General features: G+C 44.8%; 1 protein-coding gene across 7 annotated transcripts in view; it reads right to left on the bottom strand.

Annotated features, from left to right (window-relative positions):
• The window catches only part of SPOCD1 (SPOC domain containing 1), a 222897-nt gene that overhangs the window by 166480 nt on the left and 43384 nt on the right, over positions 1-13033 (bottom strand). For 6 of the 7 annotated variants that reach the window (XM_068265400.1, XM_068265402.1, XM_068265404.1 and 3 more), the window contains one exon: positions 5288-5414. In XM_068265400.1, the coding sequence (XP_068121501.1) occupies positions 5288-5414 (127 nt within the window). The remainder of the gene's footprint in view (positions 1-5287; positions 5415-13033) is intronic. The other variant, XM_068265401.1, reaches the window with a different exon arrangement.

Here is a 13033-nt window from a genome sequence, read left to right as displayed (position 1 = left end):
TCCTGCACTTGCTTGCGAAGCACTTCTACAGAACACTCCCAGGGTCAGGAGCACGACGGGGGACCACACCTGGCTGGGCCGTGCAAGCGCGACAAGGCCAGGCTGTCATGGACAATTGCGGGTGACAGGAGCCACCCGGGGAGACGATGAGTAACGAGCGGCCTCAAGGAGGCTTAACCACTTCGCATCTAGACCTTGTTTCCCCACTTATGGACCAGAGCAGTTTTTACATGTTAAAACCAAGCACACCATTGTTTTTCTTGTGAAATTCCCAATAAGTTTGATGTGTCACATGACCCTCTTCCTATTGAAAAAAACAAAAGTTGGATTCAAAATGGCCACCATGGTCACCACCCATCTTGAAAAGTTTTCCCCCTCACATATACTAATCTGCCACAAACAGGAAGTTAATATCACCAACCATTCCCATTTTATTAAGGTGTAGCCATATAAATGGCCCACCCTGTATTTATAGATTATGGCAGATGAATTAAGAGCTGTGTTGACAGGAATTAGTTGGAGCACCATAAGCATAACCTGAAATGTACAATGGTGGAATCATCTACATTTTAATCAGCTTTACTGCAGGTAGCCACCAGAGGGCTCTCCCCATCCACACTGCTTATTTATGGCAATGAATGTAAGAAGCTACCCTCAGTACAGCATAACAGTAATAAATTAAAAAGAGCCCAAGGTGGGCTCAAAAAAATAAAAAAAACCTAAGCTAACTGATCTAGGGGACTGATTGGATCAGGTAGCCTTAAAAAACGCCGCTCCTGTGGGCCGCAATGGCCAACTTTCACTTTTATGACCTATAGGTCACGACTGTGTGTCTCTCATACAAGCAGGGAGGCGAGGGAGCGGCAGGGGGTGCGCCCAGGGAGAGCTGCCCAATGGCAACTCTGTAAACCCTGCAGGAACGCCCCTGGCGGGCATTTTGAACAGGGAATCCCTTTCCCTATGTTTACCTCCAAGATAGCGACAAATATTGTCGCTGATCTTGGGGGGCTATAGCACGGCGGAAGGGGGGGGGGAGAGCAGGGGGTGGGACAGAGGCATGTTATGAGGCAGAGAACATGCCTATGTGTCCCATCTGCCCACCATTTGCCCACCTCGGGTTCTCTTTAAGAGTTGCAAAAAGCTTAGATGTAGGCTTTGATCCACACACAGAAATTGTTTATAGAAAATGTAATCTTTCTGTAGTGTTAGATGCATGATGGGATTAAAAGATTTTAAAGCCTATAATCAAAATAGCCCAGTGATGATTTCTACCATCCTGACTGGTTGATCTGGCAAACAAAAGCCCTAGAAAGATCACATCTAAGGCTCCTTCCACACTGCAAACAGTCCATTGCATTGTGATTCTTCTGCAATAATTGCAATAACACTGCGGTGCAATGAAAGTATGCCTCACTTACATGGTACATGCACAAGTCGTACTGTTGATGCACTGCAAACAGTGCATTACTGCATTGGAACCTACCGCACTGCAATCAATGTCATAGCTCCATAGGGCTATAACTGCTTCGGCAATGGAATGCATCATTTTTGTGCGGCACAAGGGAGCACAATAAATATGAAAGAGGCCTAAAGACCAGCTACAGCAGCACGTTTTACTACTGGTACATTCATCTATAGGTATAAAGTACTGCATCCAGTTCTGCAGACTGTCAGGGGGAGTTGTAATAATTTCCCCACAGTCTGTCATCCTACCAGTGAGATTGCACTCAACAAGAGGTGTTGTGCTGCAATTTTACATCACTTTGAGGCTTCTAATTAAAGTCAATGGAAACCGTGCTTAAGAAAAAAAAAGCCAGATACTTACCTAAGGAGAGGGAAGGCTCTGGGTCCTAATGAGCCTTCCCACTCCTCTCCCGATGCCCATTCCAGAGCAGGATCCCCCGTAGCAGCATTCGACCAATTCGGTCAAATGCTGAGATCTCCGCCACCGAAGGGAGGCTTCAGAAGTCTTCAGGTGCTCAAGTGCTCCCGAAGACAGGCCGCTCCAGACTGCACACTCGTGAGAGCCCTCACTCGTGCACTCACAGTATGGAGCCACCTGTCTTCTGAAGCACTCGGCTCCTGAAGACTTCCAAAGTCCCCCGCAGCAGGGAATTCAAACGGGGAAGCTAGCGCTGCACTGAGGGCAGAGGAGAGGGAAGGTTCTATAGGACCTAGAGCCTTCCCTCTCCTTAGCTAAGTATCTGGCTTTTTTTTTTTCTTAAGCACAACTCCCAATTGCTTTAACTGTCCTGCCCTGCTGTCCTCTTGCATAATTATGGGGATTGCCTCTTATAACTAATTTTTACACCTGTTTTTAGGATACACCATCAAAAATCATTAGGAATCCGCCGCTAGAAGTGCCTGCACAATTTACAAAGTAAGCTCAAATCCTCTGTAAATAAGCTGCTAACATCAGTAACAACTGATTTCCGATGAAAATGTATTACTGAGCCAAAGCAAGTGCTTTGACATATGCCCCCTCAGGGTTCTGTGTAGTGCTGTAACAAGTCTAGGGAGCTTTTAGTAGCACATATATTTTATACATAAAAATGAGGGCTTCGAGCTTAACATTCAGAGCTACTGTTGTCACAACCTAGTTTGCAGCAAATTGACATCTATGACCAGCAATAACCTTCAAGTCATATCTAACAATATAATAACTCACTGGTGGCTGCACCACTCAATTGCTGGCTATATTTGTAAGATTAAATCCAGCAACTGGACATTTACAATACTGCATACAAGGGGCTTGATTCACAAAGCGGTGCTAACTGTTAGCACGCCTGTGAAAACCCCCTTAGCACGTCTAAACAAGCTTTTCGCGCATAAAACTTTATGCGCGCAAAACTTTATGCGCGTAAAACTTTACGCGCGTACTGCACAGAGCGCAGGGCGCTCCGTGCGAAGTGCCTATTAAAGCCTATGGGACTTAGCGCGCGTAAAACTTTGCGCGCACAAAGTTTTACGCGCGCAAAATTAGCGCGTGATCTGATTGAGAACTCCGGTGCTAATCTACTTAGCACCCTGGTTAGCACGTCTAAAGACTTTAGACGTGCTAAGTAGGTTAGCACCGCTTTGTGAATCAAGCCCAATAAGCTTTAAAGAGAACCCAAGGTGGCATATTGCTATCCTAACAGGACCCAGAAGCATGTCATGTGCACAATAACATGCCTCTGGGTCATTGTACTGCCGCGGCCAGCCCCCCCTGTTCCACGCTGCACCCCCTTAAAAGATCACCAGGCTAGCGACAATCTGCTTGTCGCTAGCCTGCTTTATTTATATGAGGCTGTTAGTCAGCCTCGTAGCATCTTGCCCTCGATTCCAGGCTCCCCCTGCCGCTCCCGCCTCTGTTAGCTTCCTCCAATAGGAAGCCAAGCTGCAACCCAGGAGTATTCCACACACGACATGCCTCTGGTCCTGTTAGAACAACAATATGCCACCTCGGGTTCATATATCGGGTTCAATATCAGTATACAGTGGCTTGCAAAAGTATTCGACCCCCTTGAAGTTTTCCACATTTGTCACATTACTGCCACAAACATGAATTAATTTTATTGGAATTCCATGTGAAACACCAATACAAAGTGGTGTACACGTGAGCAGTAAAACGAAAAGCATACATGATTCCAAACATTTTTTTACAAATCAATAACTGCAAAGTGGGGTGTGCGTAATTATTCAGCCCCCTGAGTCAATACTTTGTAGAACCACCTTTTGCTGCAATTACAGCTGCCAGACTTTTAGGGTATGTCTCTCTCTACCAGCTTTGCACATCTAGAGACTGAAATCCTTGCCCATTCTTCTTTGCAAAACAGCCCCAGCTCAGTCAGATTAGATGGACAGCGTTTGTGAACAGCCATTTTCAGATCTTGCCACAGATTCTCAATTGGATTTAGATCTGGACTATGACTGGGCCATTCTAACACATGGATATGTTTTGTTTTAAACAATTCCATTGTTGCCCTGGCTTTATGTTTAGGGTCGTTGTCCTGCTGGAAGGTGAATCTTTGCCCCAGTCTCAAGTCTTTTGCAGACTCCAAGAGGTTTTCTTCCAAGATTACCCTGTATTTGGCTCCATCCATCTTCCCATCAACTCTGACCAGCTTCCCTGTCCCTGCTGAAGAGAAGCACCCCCAGAGCATGATGCTGCCACCACCATATTTGACAGTGGGGATGGTGTGTTCAGAGTGATGTGCAATGTTAGTTTTCTGCCACACATAGCATTTTGAATTTTGGCCAAAAAGTTCCATTTTGGTCTCATCTGACCAGAGCACCTTCTTCCACATGTTTGCTGAGTCCCCCACATGGCTTGTGGTAAACTGCAAACGGGACTTCTTATGCTTTTCTGTTAACAATGGTTTTCTTCTTGACACTCTTCCATAAAGGCCAACTTTGTGCAGTGCACGACTAATAGTTGTCCTATGGACAGATTCCCCCAACTGAGCTGTAGATCTCTGCAGTTCGTCCAGAGTCACCATAGGCCTCTTGACTGCATTTCTGATCAGCGCTCTCCTTGTTCAGCCTTTGAGTTTAGGTGAACGGCCTTGTCTTGGTAGGTTTACAGTTGTGCCATACTCCTTCCATTTCTGAACGATCGCTTGAACAGTGCTCCGTGGGATGTTCAAGGCTTTGGAAATCATTTGTAGCCTAAGCCTGCTTTAAATTTCTAAATAACTTTATTCCTGACCTGTCTGGTGTGTTCTTTGGACTTCATTGTGTTGTTGCTCCCAATATTCTCTTAGACAACCTCTGAGGCCGTCACATCACTCATCAGGCAATGTCTATGGGCAACTGACTGCACTCAGACCAAAGGGGGCTGAATAATTACGTACACCCCACTTTGCAGTTATTTATTTGTAAAAAAATGTTTGGAATCATGTATGATTTTCATTCCACTTCTCACGTGTACACCACTTTGCACTGGTCTTTCACGTGGAATTCCAATAAAATTGATTCATGTTTGTGGCAGTAATGTGACAAAATGTGGAAAACTTCAAGGGGGCCGAATACTTTTGCAAGCCACTGTATATTACCAATATTTTGCTATCGTCATTTTCACTGTAATAGTAGAATATATGTTAATTCACTGATATTCTACTATCGAGTTTTCTGGACACTCCAATTTCCCCGGCGCCCTTTTTGCATGTATATATTTCTACATCCTATTTAATCTACACATGATTTTGCCTTTAACAATAATACAAGATATTATCTTCAATTACTGAGAGCACTGTAAATCATTAAAACAAATGAATATGTATCATGTTTGGTAAAAACTACTTACACAGTGGCTCACCTGACCCTTGCTGGCTGATTCCTCCTTGGGGTTCATTAAGGACATCTGTTTGTGGCTGGCAAAAATTATCATCAATCTCACATATAATGATATCGTTGACATCAACAGCAACATCCTGCCAAAGCAAACAGTTATCAGCAAAATTGCATTACTGATTATAAACTCCACTTCTTAAAGTGGACCTGAACTCTCGAACGTGACAGAAGGAAAACATAAGGAGAAATGCACCCTGTATATATGTAGGGAGTTCAGCCTGTCTAATTCCCGCTCATCTGTGTCTAATCACAAGTTGTAATCTGATCTCTCCCCTGTCAGCTGACTGCCATGGCAGATAAGCTAATTTGAAAGCACAGGATGTTAACAATATGTCTGCTTCCCTGAATCAGGAAGTAGAAACTGCAGATTTATTTCAGAAATTGTATTAGCTGTAACAAAGAAATGTTTTTCTTTAAAGGTTATGCTGTTGCGTATCTTGTAGAGCAGAGAGGACGTTCTGAGTTCAGCTCCCCCTTGGTTGTTGTCTTTTTGAATATACTTTCACCTCACACACCTCTGTATTTGTCCTTAAGGTGCATGCCCACATCCAATGTTGACTGGCCGATTATATCACTTCTATGTATTATGAGAGCTTACCTGAGGCCTGGAACCCACTACAAAACGCTATCGCTAATGGCAATCGCTAGCGTTTTGAATGAGCAGTTTGTAAGCGATTTCATGAGCGATTTTAGAAAATGTATTCAATTTGCCAGCGGTTGTGTAGCGATTAGCGTTTTAAAGTCTGATTGGTCCTTTCAATTATTTGTTACAGTGTACATTAACTTTAAAACACTAGCAAAATGGCTCAGTGCAAGTTTTGATGAGCGATTACGCCAGTGATTATATACTTTAGAATCAGAAGAATCAGAATCACGTTTATTTCGCCAAGTACAACGGGGGTTGTACCCGGAATTATTTTTGGCTCAGACAGGGTCGGAGATGGTACAAACACATGCGTGCAATCCAACATATACAGTCAGGTACAGTAGTACAAGTAGCATATACCTATATATACAGCATACTGGCTATAACGACGGACGCGTGGGGGAGTCTGGAGAGCTGTGTGAGGGGAGCAGCCGGTGGCCATCTGCCGGTGGTGCTCGCTCAGCTCCGCAGCAGCTCCAGACGCCCCGCCGTGTGTCCTGGAGAAAAGTGGACAGTGAAAAGAGAGAAAAAGAGAAGGAATATCTAAAGAGACTGAGGAAGGAAAGAGAGAAGAGAAAGATTGCAGTGCAACCCAGTCCATTTAAATGTCTCACTTGGCAGGCAGCTGCTGCTCTGGCACTGTGTGGTAAGGTGCTAGTGGGTGCCAGTTCGGTGGGCCCCAGCCAGATGCTGGAAAAACTAGGGCCCAGCAGCCTGAGGACCAGGATGGCCCCAGCAAGGTTCCTGATCAAGGTACCTCTGTGGAGGGCCTGGATGCCTTCAGTGGCAGGCACCAGCAGCGAGGAGACCCTGGACAGTCGCGGTGGAGAGGCAGCGGCAGAGAGCCACGGAGGCATTCACTGTGCAGTGGTGTCTCTGTGGTTGTTGTCCACATGGTGGATGGCTGAGGCTCTGTGATGGCGGCGATCCCAGGATCCGGAGCACAGCATGCCCAGGCTCTCCATGGTGCGGAGAGCAGCGGTGGAGTGGCCTGACCTCCCCAGAGCGGCTGCAACTGCCTCTGACCTCCCCCGGCGGTGGAGCGGCTCCATGTGTGGCCCACGTGGTGGATGGCAGCGGCGGAGTAATGGCGGCGATCCGGGTGTTCTGGAGCACAGTGCGCCCTGGAGAGCAGCGGTGGAGCGGCCTGACCTCCCAGAGCGGCCGCATCGGCATCCGCGGCAGTGGAGCGGCTCCGTGTGTGGCCCACGTGGTGGATGGCAGCGGCGGAGTAATGGCGGCGATCCGGGTGTTCCGGGAACCGGAGCACAGTGCGCCCTGGAGTGCAGCGGTGGAGCGGCCTGACCTCCCCAGAGCGGCCGCATCGGCATCTGCGGCAGTGGAGCGGCTCCATGTGTGGTCCACGTGGATGGGTGTGATGGCGGCGATCCGGGTGATGCAGAATCCGGGTGATGCAGGAACCGGAGCACAGTGCGCCCAGGCTCCCCGTGATGAGCAGAGCAGAGGTAACTCCTCTGTCCTCCCGGCGCAGGTGAGACACAAATGGAAGGGGGGAAAAAGCTAGCAGAGCCGGAGCCCCGTGTGCCTAGGCGTCCTACTCAGGCGCCATCTTGGAATTGAAGCGCAAACGCTAACAAAATGCTGCATGTCCTGCGTTTGTGATTTTGCTAATCGCAATCGCTTCTGTGGAATTTGCACCATCCATTTACATTGACAGAGCGTTTAGGGAAATCGCTAGCGATTTATCACGCTCCCTAAACGCTCAAAAAAATCACTCTAGTGGGTTCCAGCCCTTACACAATCCGTTGAAATCTGTTCAACCTCATTACTATATGGAAGTGGTAGAACTGGCAAACCAAGATTGGATGAGTGTACCAGGCTTAAAACACACCTGAAGTAAAAGAGATATGGAAGCCAACATATTTATTTCCATTTAAACAATGCAAGCCGCCTAGCTGTCCTGTTGATCCTTTGTCTCTAATACTTTTAGCCATAGACTCTGAACAAACATGCAGATCAGATGATTCTGACTGAATTCTGAATGGATTTGCCACATGCTTGTCTTAGATGTGGGACTTAGACACTACTGGTGCCAGAACAATCAGGACTGCCAGGCGATGCACATTGTTTAAATGGAAATAAATGTCAACCTCCATATCCATGACACTTTAGGCATGCTTTAGGAATGATAAACAGCTCCACTAATAGAGAAGCTCTGGGCCCAATTAATTTTGCATTTTTACCAGATTTAACCACTTGAAGACTGCGGTGTTAACCCCCCCTAGTGACCAGGACATTTATTACTAAAATGGCCACTGTAGCTTTAAGGGCAAGCTGCAGGGCCGAACAACTCAGCACACGAGTGATCCCCCCCCCCCTTTTCTCCCCACCAACAGAGCTCTCTGTTGGTGGGGTCTGATCGCCCCCCAGGTATTTGTTTGTTTTTTGTAAATATTTATTTATTAAATGTTTAATAAAATGTACTATTTTTTTTTCTTATATCCCTCCCCTGGGCAGCCAATTACTGCGATCGGCTGTGATAGGCTTCAGCCTATCACAGGGGATCGCGTCCCTGTGTCCCAGGGGGACAGACGTGTCACATGGCTGTCCCCAGTACAGTGCTGCTGCAGATCGCAGCGCTGTAGAAAGTAATTAGACGGCGAAACAGTCTAACAGTCTCCTGAGCGGCGATTGATCGCCGCTCGGAGACTGAAGGACGGGGCAGAGCTCCGCCCCCCAAGCAGGAGATGCGTGTGCAGCCTGCGTGCGATCTCCTGCTAGCCCCATAGACTGCGTGGAGCGGTTCTGGCGTGGAGCAGTCGGCAAGTAGTTAAGCAGCCTATATCTCTACTAACAACTGTGTTGTTTGTTTCAGAAAAAATATGATTAAAGTAGACTGGAACTTGAAAAAGAAAGAAAATAAAACTAAATATAAAATATACACATTAGACTAAGCCAAAACAATAATTTACAGTGGCAAGAAATGTATGTGAACCCTTTGGAATTATAGTGATTTCTGCACAAATTGGTCATAAAATGTGATCTGATCTTCATCTAAGTCACAATAATAAACAATCACAGTCTGCTTAAAGGGGAACTGAAGAGAGAGGTATATGGAGGCTGTCATGTTTATTTCCTTTTAATCAATACCAGTTGCCTGGCAGCCCTGCTGGTCTATTTCTCTGCACTACTATATGATTAAAACCAGAAACAAGCATGCAGCTAGTCTTGTCAGATCAGACTTATAAGTCTGAACCACTGAAACACCTGATCTGCTGCATGCTTGTTCAGGGGCTATGGCTAATAGTATTAGAGGCAGAGGATCAGCAGGGCTGCCAGGCAACTGGTATTGTCTAAAAGGAAATAAACATGACAGCCTCCATATACCTCTCTCTTCAGTTCCCCTTTAAACTAATACCACACAAATAATTAAATGTTTCCATGTTTTTTTTGAACACACCATGTAAACATTCACAGTGCAGGTGGAAAAAGTATGTGAACCCTTGGAGTTAATAACTGGTTGAACCTAATTTGGCAGCAATAACTTCAACCAAACGTTTCCTGTAGTTGCAGATCAGATGTGCACAACGGTCAGGAGTAATTCTTCACCATTCCTCTTTACAGAACTGTTTCAGTTCAGCAATATTATTGGGATGTCTGGTGTAAATCTCTTTCTTGAAATCATACCACAACATCTCCATCGGGTTGAGGTTAGGACTCTGACTGGGCCACTCCAGAAAGCGTATTTTCTTCTGTTTAAGCCATTATGTTGTTGATTTACTTCTATACTTTGGGTCATTGTTGTGTTGAAACATCCATCTTCTGCTGAGCTTCAGCTGGTTGACAGATGGCCTTAAGTTCTCCCGCAAAATGTCTTGATAAAAACTGGAATTAATTTTACCTTGATGCCCCACCACCATACTTCACAGTTGGGATGAGGTTTTGATGGTGGTGTGCCGTGCCTCTTTTTCTCCACACATAGGGGTTGATTCACTATAGCATGCTTTATCAGAGATAACACACCTTATCAAAGATAACACCCCTTATCTAAGTTAACACACCTTATCGGAGTAGCATAGAGAGTGCTACGAACTTAGGCCTGCTAATTGGCAATGGCACTCATCCTGCACTGAGCCCCTGTGGGTTCGTAGTGCTCGCCATGCTACTCTGATAAGGTGTGTTAACTTTGCTAAGGCATGTTATCTTTGATAAGGCATGTTATCTATGATAAGGCTTGCTATCTCTGATAAGGCGTGCTATTTGTCATAGCACATTTTAGTTCATCAACCCCATAGTGTTGTGTGTTTTTTCTAAACAACTAAATTTTGGTTTCATCTGTCCACAGATTTTTTTGCCAGTACTGCTGTGGAACATCAAGGTGCACTTTTGCAAACTTTAAACGTGCAGCAATTTTTTTCCTCTGTGCTATCCTCCCATAAAGATCCAATTTGTATTTAGTGTTTTAAGTATCATAGATTTGCTAACAGGGATGTTAGCATATGCCAGAGACTTTCGTAAGTCTGACACTGTATGATTCTTCTTCACCTCATTGAGCATTCTGCGTCGTGCTCTTGCAGTCATCTTTACAGGATGGCCACTCCTAGGGAGCGTAGCAGCAGTGCTGAATTTTATCCATTTATAGACAATTTGTCTTACCGTGGACCGATGAACAGCAAGGCTTTTGGAGATGCTTTTATAATCATTTCCAGCTTTATGCAAGTCAACAATTCTTAATCGTAGGTCTTCTAAAGAGCTCTTTTGTGCGAGGCATCATTTACATCAGGCAATGCTTCTTAAGAAAAGCAAATTCAAAACTGGTGTGTTTTTTATAGAGCAGGGCAGCAGTAACCAACACCTCCAAGCTCATCTCATTGATTGGACCCCAGTTGGCTGACACCTCACTCCAATTAGCTCTTGGAAATGTCATTAGTCTAAGGGCTCACGTACTTTTTCCACCTACACTGGGAATGTTTACATCGTGTGTTTAATAAAAACATGGAAACATTTAATTATTTGTATTGTATTAGTTTAAAGGGAACCAGAGATGAACGTTTTACACAAAATAAACATATCAGTTGATAGCTTGTAAAGAATAAATGCTCTACCTGATAATTTTGCCACTCTGGTGTGCCTTTTTTAGTGTTTTTTATCCATTATTGCTCCAGGAAAAATCAAATATGGCCGCCGGCTCATATCCCTTCTCCTTCCGGGTTATATGAGTTGTTCTGGATGTGCTGTCTAGGCTATATGAGACTATGCTGCTATCTAGGCTAAATGCAGCCTTTCATCTATGTGCTTTCATTTTGGTATGATCTGCCTGTAGGAAGTGTCACTGATAATAACTGCAGTTTCATTCCTATGAGAATCTAGTGCACACAGAGCACACAGGGATCATATTACAGCCACAGGGCTTCTCTCTCAGGAGCAGCAGCCCCTCCCAGTCATCACAGCTCTCAGTATGCAAAGCAGAAGATCTAAGCCAGGAGGGGGAAGGCTTGGGCTTGAAAGGACTCCACAGAAGAATGACTCAGCTATAATGATTCCAGGTCAAACCTCGACTGAATAGTCGATGGATTCTTATCACAGTTGCTAATAGACTAATTAAGCAGATAACAATGAAACTAAAAGCAGGGTAGGTGTTTACTGTCATGTTCCCACTGATAAATGTAATAAAATACATGAGGGTGCTTCATCTCTGGTTCTCTTTAAGCAGACTGTTATTGTCTATTGTTGTGAAGATCAGATCACATTTTATGACCAATTTGTGCAGAAATCCATACAATTCCAAAGGGTTCCCTTACTTTTTCTTGCAACTGTATATATTCCGTTGAGATAATCAGAAAGTGTGTACAGGTTTCCCCAGTGTTGGCCTACTCTTCAACGTTCTGGTGGGACCAATCGCTACCACTCATGCAGCAGGCTACCTCTTATTCCTCCCTCTGGTCTTTAATGAACAGAACACTGTCTTCGGCCTGCAGGCAAGTTGAGTGTCTGTACAGCACTCATTCATAATCTGCGCCCCAAAAACGATCTGATATTTGAAAATCAGGCATAAAGTTTTGGGCCTACAGGACCCTTTCTCAGGTGGAGGCACATGAGAAAGGCAGCATGTGGCCAAAATGTTGTGCCTGTTTTGCATGTATGGCCATTTGTAAATATAGAATAGACCAGCAGAAATTCACTGCTTTCATTCCAGCTGAGTCGTTTTGAATATTTATAGAACCTCTCACTTCTGGTTAAAATATTTGCTTTAAGGAAAGGTGGGGGGGAAAGGCTGCGCATCCCTAAACACATGTTGCAATTGAATGGTTAATCGCACAGGCATACACCGCCTCTGCCAGACTGAAAAATGCATGCCCTGCATCCAAGACAAGTGCTAACATTTATTAAACTAGAAGGTAGCTTCAAATATGGTTTGCATGCAAAGTATATTATACTAGACACTTGCGCCACGGTGAGGCAGACCTCCGGGCAAGTGACCTAACCTAAATTTAAAACCTCGGGAGCAGCTATGCAAAAAAAATGTGTAACTTACATTTGGTAGAGCAGCAAGGAGAACGCCTGAGCTGGCGTTCTCCTTGCTGCTCTACCAAAATATTTGCTTTGTTTTTTATTTTTTTTCTCCTGCCAATAAATAGTAAAATGGCATTCCAACTGTAGTGAAGGCCGTAGTTATTGAAGAATGAACATGAGTCACAGTGAAGACATTTGCACAGCAGCAATGTTATTTTCTTCGAGTGACACTTACTGTTTAACAGCTTGATTCGATGGGCATTCATTTATGAAATAAGCTGCTTAATTTCTGGCTGCTGCACACTGCCATTTTCCAGTGTTTTCACGACCCTCCCATTTGTTCCATAAACTGTTCTTATCCCTGCTGTACAGTTAGCAGATCCGACTGAGCATGAAGTAGCTAAACACACAAAGTATGTGCCAAGCACTCTTGGGAAACAGTGGAGTGTGTAGCAGCATGGGATATAATAAAACACATAGGATGGGGGAGTCATGCTCCATGAATTAAAATATCGCAGTTGCACAGCAAATGGAAAATATATGCCTAGTTAAGATTTTTATGTATGAATGCAATAAGAC

The sequence above is a fragment of the Hyperolius riggenbachi genome, chromosome 2 (genome assembly GCF_040937935.1).
Source record: "Hyperolius riggenbachi isolate aHypRig1 chromosome 2, aHypRig1.pri, whole genome shotgun sequence".
Lineage (NCBI taxonomy): Eukaryota > Metazoa > Chordata > Amphibia > Anura > Hyperoliidae > Hyperolius > Hyperolius riggenbachi.
The sequence above is the reverse complement of the archived record's forward strand: the minus strand, read 5'-3'. Positions and strand labels throughout refer to the sequence as shown.